The following is an 11,074-nucleotide window of genomic DNA, read 5'->3' as shown; positions in this document are numbered from 1 at the left end:
GGGGGGTTCAGGGCACAGGGCAGAGTTAGGGGCTTCAAGAAAAGACCCACTGGCTGGGGAAGAACAGAGCCCTGACTTCCCATGTAATATTGAAGCATTCTGAGAAAATGACTCAACCCTTTCTCAATTCAGCACAGCCACAAAATAAGGAGGCTTAACTTAAAGCCTGAAACTCCCTTCAGTTGGAAGGGTACAAAGTGCAGGCTATTTCTAGAAGCACCTAAGAGGAAGAATATCAGGCACACACCCCTTCAATACAAGGCCTTTCTACTATGCAGCAAGTGATCCCTTGTGTGAGATCTCATTCCTTGAATGAGTGTGATGGTAGCCTCCTTTTAACTCTGACAGTAACTTATACACGACATCATTACCTTTGATAAAGCCACACAAGGAATAAATAATTACTGAAAAGTGACAGAAAAGTATCTGGAATATGTCCAGCTCCAATCTCAGAGAATTTTCACCCATCCAGTGCCCTCCCAGACACCGCACACTTTCCACTAGCTCCAACAGGTAGCTCTCTCCAATGCACCTGGTCTTCACTTAGCACCCACTGAGTCAGGCACCTTGAGAGGTACCAAGAGCAGGGTGAACTGCAGACTGCTGTGTGAAGAGTTCCCTGTGCTGTCTGGGGTCTTCCCAGATTTCTTGAAACCTGGCTGGAGGTGGACTCTATCATGGGCTCAGCTACAATGTCACAAAGCTCATCACTGTGGCTCCTTGACTCACTACACTTCCAATAGCCAGAGAAAGTGAGCTTCCCTCAAAAGGCTGACCATGGTCAACTGTACCCTGAATAAAATGAACTTAATCTATTCAATTTAGGGGAAGGATACAAGAGAAAATGAGACAATAGTGGACAGACAGAAACACAGCTATCAAACAAGATTCAAAACTGATTCCATGGTAACACTGAATAATACATTTTCTCAGCTAGGTCACTGTGGCGAGTTCTGATTATTGACAGCACATGGGAATGGACAATCAGACCAATGGAATCAAGTATTCCTTTGGTATGGACGTATCACTTGCCCATTTTACAGGCAAACAGCACACACAGCAGCTGCCCAGTCAATTAAAGTGTGTGTGGGGGGGTACAAACGCTGACCTGAGCTCTGTCCACACACTTGACAATGAGAGAAAGAGTAAGGGTGACTTCTCCCTCAGGTTTGTCATCAAGGGCATCGATACTGCCTCAGCTACCTCTAGCCGCTCCATCTCCCTCAGAGATCAATGTCCTTGGTATTCAGTCACCCCTGTGAGCTGTTCCCTTTGTTTCCATTTATTTTATTCCTCCCAACTCTAGGCATTTTCCCACAACCTTATCTTTCCTCAAGAAAATAGCCAAAAGGAAGCAAACAGCAACTGGGGAAGAGTTGGATTAACTGTAACCAGCAACACACCCAGAACTCTCTGTCCTTCCATGCTCTTAGTTGCTCTTCTGACTCTTCTTCAAAACACAGCTTCCTCTTTGGCACACAAGGCAAGCCACCCCCCTGCCTAAGGCAGATCTCAGTCCAACCCCATCTATCTTGAGGTCACACCTAACCAGCTCAAAACATTGTTATCCCTGTAGACAACAGAGTCTTCCTTCTTTATTTAAGGCATTGACATTCTCAGAATAAATGTCAGAGATAATGGTGACACTTCAAAAACCTTAAAAGCCCAAAGACTTTTGCATTGGTTCTTAGGTAAGCTCTTTCTGAGTATAAACTATATCAGAGCTTAGGCAATTTTCTTAAATACTAATCAATGAGGTTTAGGGGGACTTTTTTCCTCTCTTTTTTGTAACTAGAGAAAAACTGTCACTTCATGTCAACATGTCTGGTTATGAAAAGATGACATGATAACATCTCAAGAAATTTTGGCAATTCTATGGGCAAGGAAATAAATTTTACAAACACGTGTGTGTATGTGCATGCACGTATACACACAGCTCTTTCAAGAATGTCAGGGAAGGATGCTGGAAGGAATCTAACATTTATTCTGAAAATGGTTGATGCCTTAAATTAAAAAGGGAGACAAAGTTAGGATGACAGGAAAGCTGAAGGATCAAATGTTACATTACAGACACAGAACAGACTGTCTATGCAGCTTAGCAGGAAAATCAGAGAATAACAAGATGGCTTCCAGGGGAGTAGAGGTTTGGGGGTATTTTATACTTTCATATGTTCAGTGATTTTAGTCTACCTATGCTAGATCCTGGGAATGTAAAAATGATATCTTTTTAAATATTTGAGGGTCTAGAATTGAAGGATAGATATACAATGCCACGAATGCCCTGCTCCTCATAAGGGTCAACCCTGAAGAACTATTCCATTTCATGCAGCCTAGTTACTATCTGCTCCTGGGGAAAGATGTCGGTGGAAGTCAAGTGTACAATGTCATCAATGTCCTGATTCCTATCCCTTAGTGAGTGGAATGTAGTCAAGTGTACAATGTCATCAAAAAACACTGCACTGAAACTGTAATTCTTACAAATATTAGTGTCCTAAGGGAAACAGATTTAAGACACACTCTGTGGGCTTTCCCCCATGTGTTCACTGACATATTACAGTACTTTCAGGTTTAACTTGGGCACACACGTGTATATAGGTATATTTGTGTATATGCTTATATACATATTCAAAACATGTCAGAAGCTGCTGCCTGAGAATAATTAAAATGAGCAATATTATTAAAGTACATTAAAGTGTAAAGTTATACTTTGAGAAACTGAGATCCATACAGGAACACTGAGTATAAGCAAGCAGGATACTGGTGTGCAAGTGTCCAAGGAATACAAGCAGCAGTGCTGAGCCAGGACCTCACAAGAGCCACATGGCTCTCCCCACACTGTCTGTCTATCTATCTCTTCAGCTCTAGACCCTCTCACTCTGCATTCCTGGAATCCAGCATATGTAGACTAAAAACACTAATCATACTGTTTGCTAAAAGTATGAAGCTAATTTAAGCCTCACGAGAGTAATCCAGAAGAAGACAATTAAAGGAGAGAACAAATTCTAACTCTGAAGGCATATAATCAATTGAGATTAGTTGCCTTAGGAATTGGGTAACAGCAGTCAAGGATGTGAAAGGACACATCCTTAATGTGGAAATAATAAAGTGTACTGAAGTGACAGCACTGAGAACACAGGAAAGACAAACACAAACTGAGGAAAATGTAGAACCAATCCCCAGGAGCTGCTAAGTATCCAAGAGGAGCCTATTTTCAAGCCATCTCCATCTACTTACTGAGGCCACTTTCTGACCTATCCTGTTTACATGTCCATACTCTAAAAGTGCTGCCTTTGGCTGGCTCTGGCCTGACAATGATCATTCAAGATCCCTGTCCCAGCCTCTCTTGGGACTGGCTTCCCTTGCTCTTGGGAAGGCTGCCCCATCTACCCTGGGGAAGCTAACCACATATGTCGTGCTGTCTGTACTCTGAAACCACAACCTCTCAGTTCTTTAAGGACTCATGAGACAGCCGCTTCTCAAAGGATTGGAGAGAGCACCACACAGAAGGACCCAACATGATCACTCCTCAGGCCCATATGAGGTCCTTACCAGACACGATTTGAAGGTAGGTAGGCAGAGTAAGCGAGAGCACAAATGTGAATAAGCTGTGAAGAATACTGGTGATGACACTCTTGCAAGAAGAGCAAAATAACACTTCTTCCTCCAATTAACAAAATCATTACATTATTTCAATCAATCAGTGTTCAGTGTTCTGAATTTAGGCTGTATGGATACAAGGCCCCAGTCATTCACACAGTATTATCTGCTGGCATTTATAATATCCAAGCAGGCATCTTTCTGTGTGCTTGTGTGCACGTGTTGGTGTTCACTCTCCATGCAATCAGTTTTCCTTAACATACTTCCAGTCGAGAAACAGTCTTGCTTTGCCACTTTCACATGCCACAGCACAGCTAAACCGTTCGATGCCTACAAGTCATCCATTGAAAGAATCTGAGCTGTTCACACATTTGCATCTTCCTGTTGCAGCCAACACTGGGTGGAATACTCCCATATCTGAGCTATTTGAAACCACTCCCATCTTTAGCTGTACCAGAGACTAAGGCACAGTTCCCAGACTTACCCAGGCATCATCTGCAAGCTGACACGCAACAGCTGGCCTCCCCTCTCTTGTGTTGAGGCGGCTCTCCTCATCTTTACAGTGTTAACATAGAGATGCTACAACTCCACGCCCCAACCCCCACACCAATATTTGAGATCACATTTCATGAACCTGCTATGAAAAACTCCTCAAAAGTGGTAAGTAAGATTTTCAGGAGGAAATATTCTCACAGAAGTTGGAAAAGTACCTGTCAGATTCGTTGGTGCCTGCTCCTCAATGCCAAGGCTTGTCTACAAGCGGCACTCACCCTGTCTATACCCTGCCTCCTGAACACAGCAGCAGAAGGCAGAGTTGTTGGTGCCAAGGCTTGTCTACAAGTGGCACTCACCCGTCTATACCCTGCCTCCTGAACACAGCAGCAGAAGCCAGGCCTTCCATGAACGGGCAGCTTCCTTGCACTTCTTTTTGTTTTGTTTTTGTTGTTGTTGTTTCGAGACAGTTTCTCTGAGTAGCCCTGGCTGTCCTGGAACTCACTCTATAGACCAGGCTGGCCTTGAACTCAGAAATCCGCCTGCCTCTGCCTCCCAAGTGGTGGAATTAAAGGCGTATGCCACCACCACCCAGCCCCTTGCACTTTTTCATTTCATTAATGTCACAGCTGACTTTTTATTTACTTCTGGTTTTGCTGGACAAGTTAGGCTCCTCCCAGACTTAAGTGATACAGCAAACATCTATCTTCAATCCTTCTTTTAATTTTAAGCATCTCAAAAATTTCCGACATGGTATCTTCTTTAAGTCAAAGGTTTCTTATACATATATTTTTCATTTCTAAATACACTCATTGTTGCTTTGTCATTGACTTATAGTTTAGCTGTGCTGTCCTCGGGCCATGTGGTCTGCTCAGTACTGACTCTGGGTGTCTTATGATGACTGAGTTTGAGACATGCTTATATCTTCAGCACATAGTCTACTAACTCTTGAATCATGTTGAGTAAGTCTTCAGTGCCTTTTATTTTCTTATCTGGGATATTAAAAAACACGACTGCCCATATGATTACAGACTTGTGAGTTTCTCCTATATCAGATTATGACAGCATAGACATATCTCATAATTACTTGTATGTCCTTTGTGAAGTTTTTTGGAGTGGGTATTACTGTTTGAGACAGGGTCTCTCTGTATAACTTTGGCTGTCCTGGAACTCCTCTGTAGACCAGGCTGACTTTGAACCCAGAGATCTGCCTGCCTTTGCCTCCTGAGTGCTGAGATCAGACGCATGTATCATCACAGCCTGGTGACTATTCTTAACTTTGGCAGAAAGGCTAGATTCCTACAGGCATCAAAGCGGCCTTAATTTCCTTTTTTTCTGATTGTGGCCCACCCTGTCATCAGGACTTAGGTGGTATGTATCTCCCACAGCTTTATTCTGAACCTTTCTGAATTGCTTTGAATTACATTTTCTTTAAGCAACACACAACTAGATTTAAAAAATAAAACAAAACAAAAAAACAAAAACAAAAGCACCCTTCCAAACTGGAAGTCTTCCCTGTAACCAGCAAGTTCAATCCATTTAAATCTGTGAGGACGTGCTCTCTACCTTCTTCTGCATCTTCTACTCTCTATCCTCACTGTGTCCATTTCCTTTCTGGTCTTCTCTGAGACAGCAAGATGCTTCCTCTCACTTTGTCTGGTCTTGCTTTAGGTTTTATTTGTATACTGTGAGGACTTGTCTATTGACACACCACACCACAGGCAGAGCCCAGTGCCAGTGAGCATCCCTCTTCTCTGTCAGAAGTGAACAGAGATCTGGTCGTCTAGCACCAGGCTCAGGTAGGTCTGGAGTCACTGCTCTCAATAGCCACACGAGATGTACACAGTCTCTAGAGAAGTGCGTTTTTTTTTTTCTTGAAGATATAATCACAGATTTTATTGCTCCACTTTCATTGCCATCTTCTCTCATTCTTATATGGAATTTTAATGTCAGAATTTTTAGATTCTCAATTTAGGACTTGAAATTAGTCTTAGTATTATTTATGACCCAGAAAAAACTTTAAATAATCCAAATGTGCGCCAAGGGACTAGCTCCATAAACTATGCATTAACATACCGAATACTGATTCAACACTTTGGAACACTGGAGCATCCATCAGATGCCTAATAAAATCCAGACAGTAAAAAAAACATTTACTACACTGCCATGGAGATTTATTTACTACTAAGGCAAGATACAGAACACCACATTCCACTACTCTTACTGGGTTCAACGCACAGTGTGCCCAATTTAAAATTTTTTATTTGAAGCAGTCTGAGTCCCTTCACCACACACACACTCAATCTCACACATGAAGGAGAAGTGTGCTACTGTTGAGATAGACTCAAAGTCTCTTTGAACTGACTTTTGTTTTATTTCCATTTTGAGAAAGGGTCTCACTGAGATGGCCAAGCTGCCCTCAAACTTGTGATGCCCCTGCCTTAGCCCCCAGAACAGCTGGTGTTAGTTACATACCCAACATTTATTTTTCTCCCTTTTTTCATTTTAGTTATGAATACTATTTCTTTTTCGTAAGAGAGCTTAACTTTCAGTTCCTAACATGACCTAAGATTATTTCTCATACTTTTTAGGTTAACACAGATCAGATACTGTGGTAAGTTCATACTTCACTACATGTTTGACTGATTTCATTTCCTGACAGTGATATGCATTTTGGAAGAAAAAAAAAAAAAAAGCCCAACCTAAATTCAATTTAAAAGCCAAGTCTAATGCCTGTCTAAAATGTGGGGAACTTTACATGATTTTATTCTTAACCACACCGTGATTCAGAAAAAGGGGGATTTCTGTCTGAAGTTAGTGAGCTCCCCTGGGTTACAAAACACACTTGACCTATTTAGAGGGTTCTATTTCCTTTGCCCAAGTTCTGCCAAAGCCACTAACTGTAAAAGTAAACACATAAATTTTATTCTCGGTTTGTTCCAGAGGGAATTTGCTCACTGAAAATTTTAAAGTAGGTGTATAAATGACTGCGTTGCTGAGTTAATAGTTTTAGCTAAATAGTCCTTACCTGTTTTCCTCCTAGTAACTGTGACTACTGCTGGATACAGAAATGGCTAACAATTTTACTACACCGCTGGCAACTTCTCAGGGCAATAACTGTGATCTCTATGCACATCATAGCACAGCCAGGATATTAATGCCTTTGCATTACAGCCTAGTCTTCATCATTGGGCTGGTGGGAAACCTGCTGGCCTTGGTTGTCATTGTTCAAAACAGAAAAAAAATCAACTCGACCACTCTCTATTCAATGAACTTGGTGATTTCTGACATCCTGTTTACCACTGCTTTACCTACTCGGATAGCCTACTATGCGCTGGGCTTTGACTGGAGGATAGGTGATGCCCTGTGCCGGATAACTGCTCTGGTGTTCTATATCAACACGTATGCAGGTGTGAACTTCATGACATGCTTGAGCATAGACCGCTTCTTCGCTGTGGTACATCCTCTACGCTACAACAAGATTAAAAGAATCGAATATGCAAAGGGTGTTTGTGTATTTGTCTGGATTCTGGTCTTTGCTCAAACACTGCCACTGCTCCTCAACCCTATGTCCAAGCAGGAGGGAGACAAGACTACTTGCATGGAATATCCCAACTTTGAAGGGACAGCGTCTCTGCCATGGATTCTGCTTGGAGCCTGCCTGCTGGGCTACGTGCTACCTCTCACAGTCATTCTCCTGTGCTACTCTCAGATCTGCTGCAAACTCTTTAGGACTGCCAAGCAGAACCCACTCACCGAGAAATCTGGTGTGAACAAAAAGGCTCTCAACACAATTATCCTTATCATCGTCGTGTTCATCCTGTGCTTCACACCCTACCATGTGGCCATCATTCAGCACATGATAAAGATACTCTGTTCCCCTGGAGCCCTAGAGTGCGGGGTGAGACATTCCTTCCAGATCTCTCTGCACATCACAGTGTGCCTGATGAACTTCAACTGCTGCATGGACCCTTTCATATACTTCTTTGCATGTAAAGGGTACAAGAGAAAGGTCATGAAGATGCTCAAACGTCAAGTGAGCGTGTCAATCTCCAGTGCAGTGAGGTCAGCCCCTGAAGAGAATTCACGGGAAATGACAGAATCTCAGATGATGATCCATTCCAAGGCTTCCAATGGAAGGTAAAGGCACCTGGGACTTCACAGCACAGCAAGCTGCGGGACAGGCTCTGCCCACCAACTGTTCTGCTCCCAATCAGGATGCCTTCCAGTTGTCCTCCCTGGGCACGACTTCCCACTGCCGCCCCACCCACCAGCCAACACACTGAGATCCAGACTAGATCAAGGGAACACAAAAAAGCAAGTTCAACTTCATGAATGTAATATAATATATATATAAAGGAAGGCTATCATGATAAGTCTCAATGTAAAAAGAAATGCTCTGTGAAATTACTATTTCTTGTCAATAGTTTGTCAAAACTGAGAAGACTAACTGCACTGTATATTGCCAGTGTAAAAATGTTAATATTGTAATATATGGAACATATTTCTTAATTTACACCTCTTTCAATTTTAGATATTGTCTCCTTAGTAATATGTCTTTGTTTCTTTCTTTGTTTGTTTGTTTTGTTCTGAGACAACTGTCTTAAGAAACATTTTGTAGGAGAAAGAATAGGATCTAACTGTCAACTACCAGCAGAAGTTCCAAGTATAATTAGCCAGAGGTAGATTTGAAGAGCAATAGTTGAAATGTATGACAGAGGTGACTGAAGCATCAAGCCCTCCCCAGGGAGGAGCAGCCAGGTGCCTTTGGACCACTGCACAGAAATATGACAGGGGCTTCCCATATAGGCATCCAATGAAAATATGTCCACGTGCTATCTCCTTTTTAGGAATAGAAAATATGCACACATACTTTGTTTTCCTTGAGTCTCCAGGGGACTTTTGTTCAGGTTAGTAGTAGCTGGTATCTACACAGCGGAGCAATGAGGATTACAATTGCCATACTTGCATAAACAAATCAGGAAGTTAATGCACAATTTATAAATTAGTAGTTTTCAGGAATTTTTCCTCTTTACAAACCTTTTTAAAAATGTATTGTATGTTTGCCTGAATGCAAGTCAGTGCACCATATGTGAGAAGTGCCTCCAGAAGCCAGAAGAAGGTGTCAAATTCCCTGGGACTAGAGTTACAGATGGTTGTGTGCTGTTACGGAGGTGCTGAAAATCAACATGGATCCTCTGGAAGAGTAGCTAGTGCTCTTACTGTTCTGCTAGGCTTCTCTGTACCGTTCCACCTGCTTATACAAACACTTTAATATATGCAGCATGGCCTTCCTAAGTTCCTAAGCACTGTCTGCCTGCTCAAATTTGCTTTGCTCCAGCCCTGAAATTTCCCCAGTACAGTATCTCACTTGGCAATGATACCAATTTAGATCATACGGAAGAAACAAAACACTATACCTTTAGCCATAATTTCAATTTTTATTGAGCTGTATGCCCAAGAAATATTACATTTTAGTAAAATTATCCTGTTTTGTCTTTAGAGACAGAGTCTCATTATATAGTCAAAGCTGGCCTGCAGCACACTTTGTATCTTCCTCAGGCACACACTTGGGAGGCTAAGGCAGAGAAACTGCTGAGAGTCGGGGGCTAGCCTGTACTAGGGTTAGATTATATTATATATATATATATATATATATTATATTATACATACTACAGCAAGCCCCGACTTCAAAAAGAAAAATAGAATGCCCTGTGTTGGCCTCCTGGGTGCTATCACGCCCAGCTTGAAGCGAGCTTAATCTCTACTACTGTACCCTTACCGAGTACAGTAAGATTTGAATTGTGTTAACTTCACAGAATTAAAGCACTAACAATACATGGTGGGTCTGATGGGGGTGGTGCAAGTTTGGCTCTTGATGCATTTCCTTACCCCATCTATGAACTTCCCAAGTGAGGGCAGAAAGAACAAAATACAACACTTTGTCAGAGTGGCATGTGTCACCTAAGTGAGATCTCTAGAAAGAAACTACTATTGAAAATCAGAAACAGACCCCTTACTTTCCCAGCCCTTAAAGCAAGCTAGCTCCATAGTTCCATGACCACAATGGAGCGCAGATCATCACACACACCAACTCGGTGCCTCACCACTGATCACCGTGCTCATCAGGCCAAGTCTATGATCCTGCAAACCAGGAAGTGCGTGCTATGGCAGTTTACAAGAGTATAATACACTTGGGTGTTAAGCTTTCTATCTTCTCCCTCTGTCTTACTAGAGGTAAGTGACTCTAGCTTGTCATCTGGCATACTAGCAAAGTTGTGACCAGTGAGTCTATCTTCAATTATTAAATGTTTTCAATTCTACAGGCCCAGCCCAACTGACTATTGGCTCCCCATTCACAGACCTTCAGTGCTCACACCCATTCCCAGGCAATTGTTCACATGTGACCTGGGCACGCATGCCCTCCTCACCTCTGCTTCAGGGAGCTTTCTTCTCCTCCTAGCGGATTCCCTTCACCAGCAGGAAACCTTGGTACATAAGGGCAGTGCTGATTAACTTGTGAACTCTGTGACAACAAAGGAAGTGGCCTTGCACTCACATCTACCTGCACATCAACATGATAAGCTTTAACACTGATATAACAGGGAGCTATTAAAAAACTCATCTAGGAAAATGGATAGCTATTCAGCTAATCCAATTCTGCTTTTATAATCTCATTTTTATTTCTAAAAGGATTATTCAGCTAATTTAAAAATTCTCAAAGCTACTCAGTTTAAGATCTGTTAAATGTGGGGCTGGAGAGATGAATTAGTGGTTAAGGACACTGGTTGCTTTTCTAGAAGACCCAGGTTCAATCTCCAGCACATATATGACAGCTTACAACTGCCCGTAACACACACACACACATATACACACACATATATATGTATATATATATATATACACATATATGTGTATACACACACACACACACACATATATATATATATATATACATATATACATACATACATACATATATATA

At 42.0% G+C, this 11,074-nt stretch overlaps 2 protein-coding genes across 7 annotated transcripts in view; one reads left to right on the top strand and one right to left on the bottom strand.

The window, feature by feature from the left end:
* Gpr183 (G protein-coupled receptor 183) overlaps positions 1–10,039 on the top strand; it is a 13,051-nt gene extending 3,012 nt beyond the window's left edge. Inside the window, exons 2-5 of one of the 5 annotated variants that reach the window (XM_031362182.1) lie at positions 3,447–3,565; positions 5,761–5,888; positions 6,681–6,703; positions 7,133–10,039. In XM_031362182.1, coding sequence (XP_031218042.1) covers positions 7,160–8,233 — 1,074 coding nt within the window. In that variant the 5' untranslated portion in view covers positions 3,447–3,565; positions 5,761–5,888; positions 6,681–6,703; positions 7,133–7,159 and the 3' untranslated portion in view covers positions 8,234–10,039. The remainder of the gene's footprint in view (positions 1–3,446; positions 3,566–5,760; positions 5,889–6,680; positions 6,704–7,132) is intronic. The other 4 variants (XM_031362185.1, XM_031362184.1, XM_031362183.1 and 1 more) reach the window with 4 other exon arrangements.
* The window catches only part of Ubac2 (UBA domain containing 2), a 155,980-nt gene that overhangs the window by 72,077 nt on the left and 72,829 nt on the right, over positions 1–11,074 (bottom strand). The gene's annotated exons all lie outside the window — the stretch shown is intronic.

Source organism: Mastomys coucha, unplaced genomic scaffold (genome assembly GCF_008632895.1).
Source record: "Mastomys coucha isolate ucsf_1 unplaced genomic scaffold, UCSF_Mcou_1 pScaffold9, whole genome shotgun sequence".
Lineage (NCBI taxonomy): Eukaryota > Metazoa > Chordata > Mammalia > Rodentia > Muridae > Mastomys > Mastomys coucha.
This window is presented reverse-complemented; position numbering and strand designations above follow the sequence as displayed.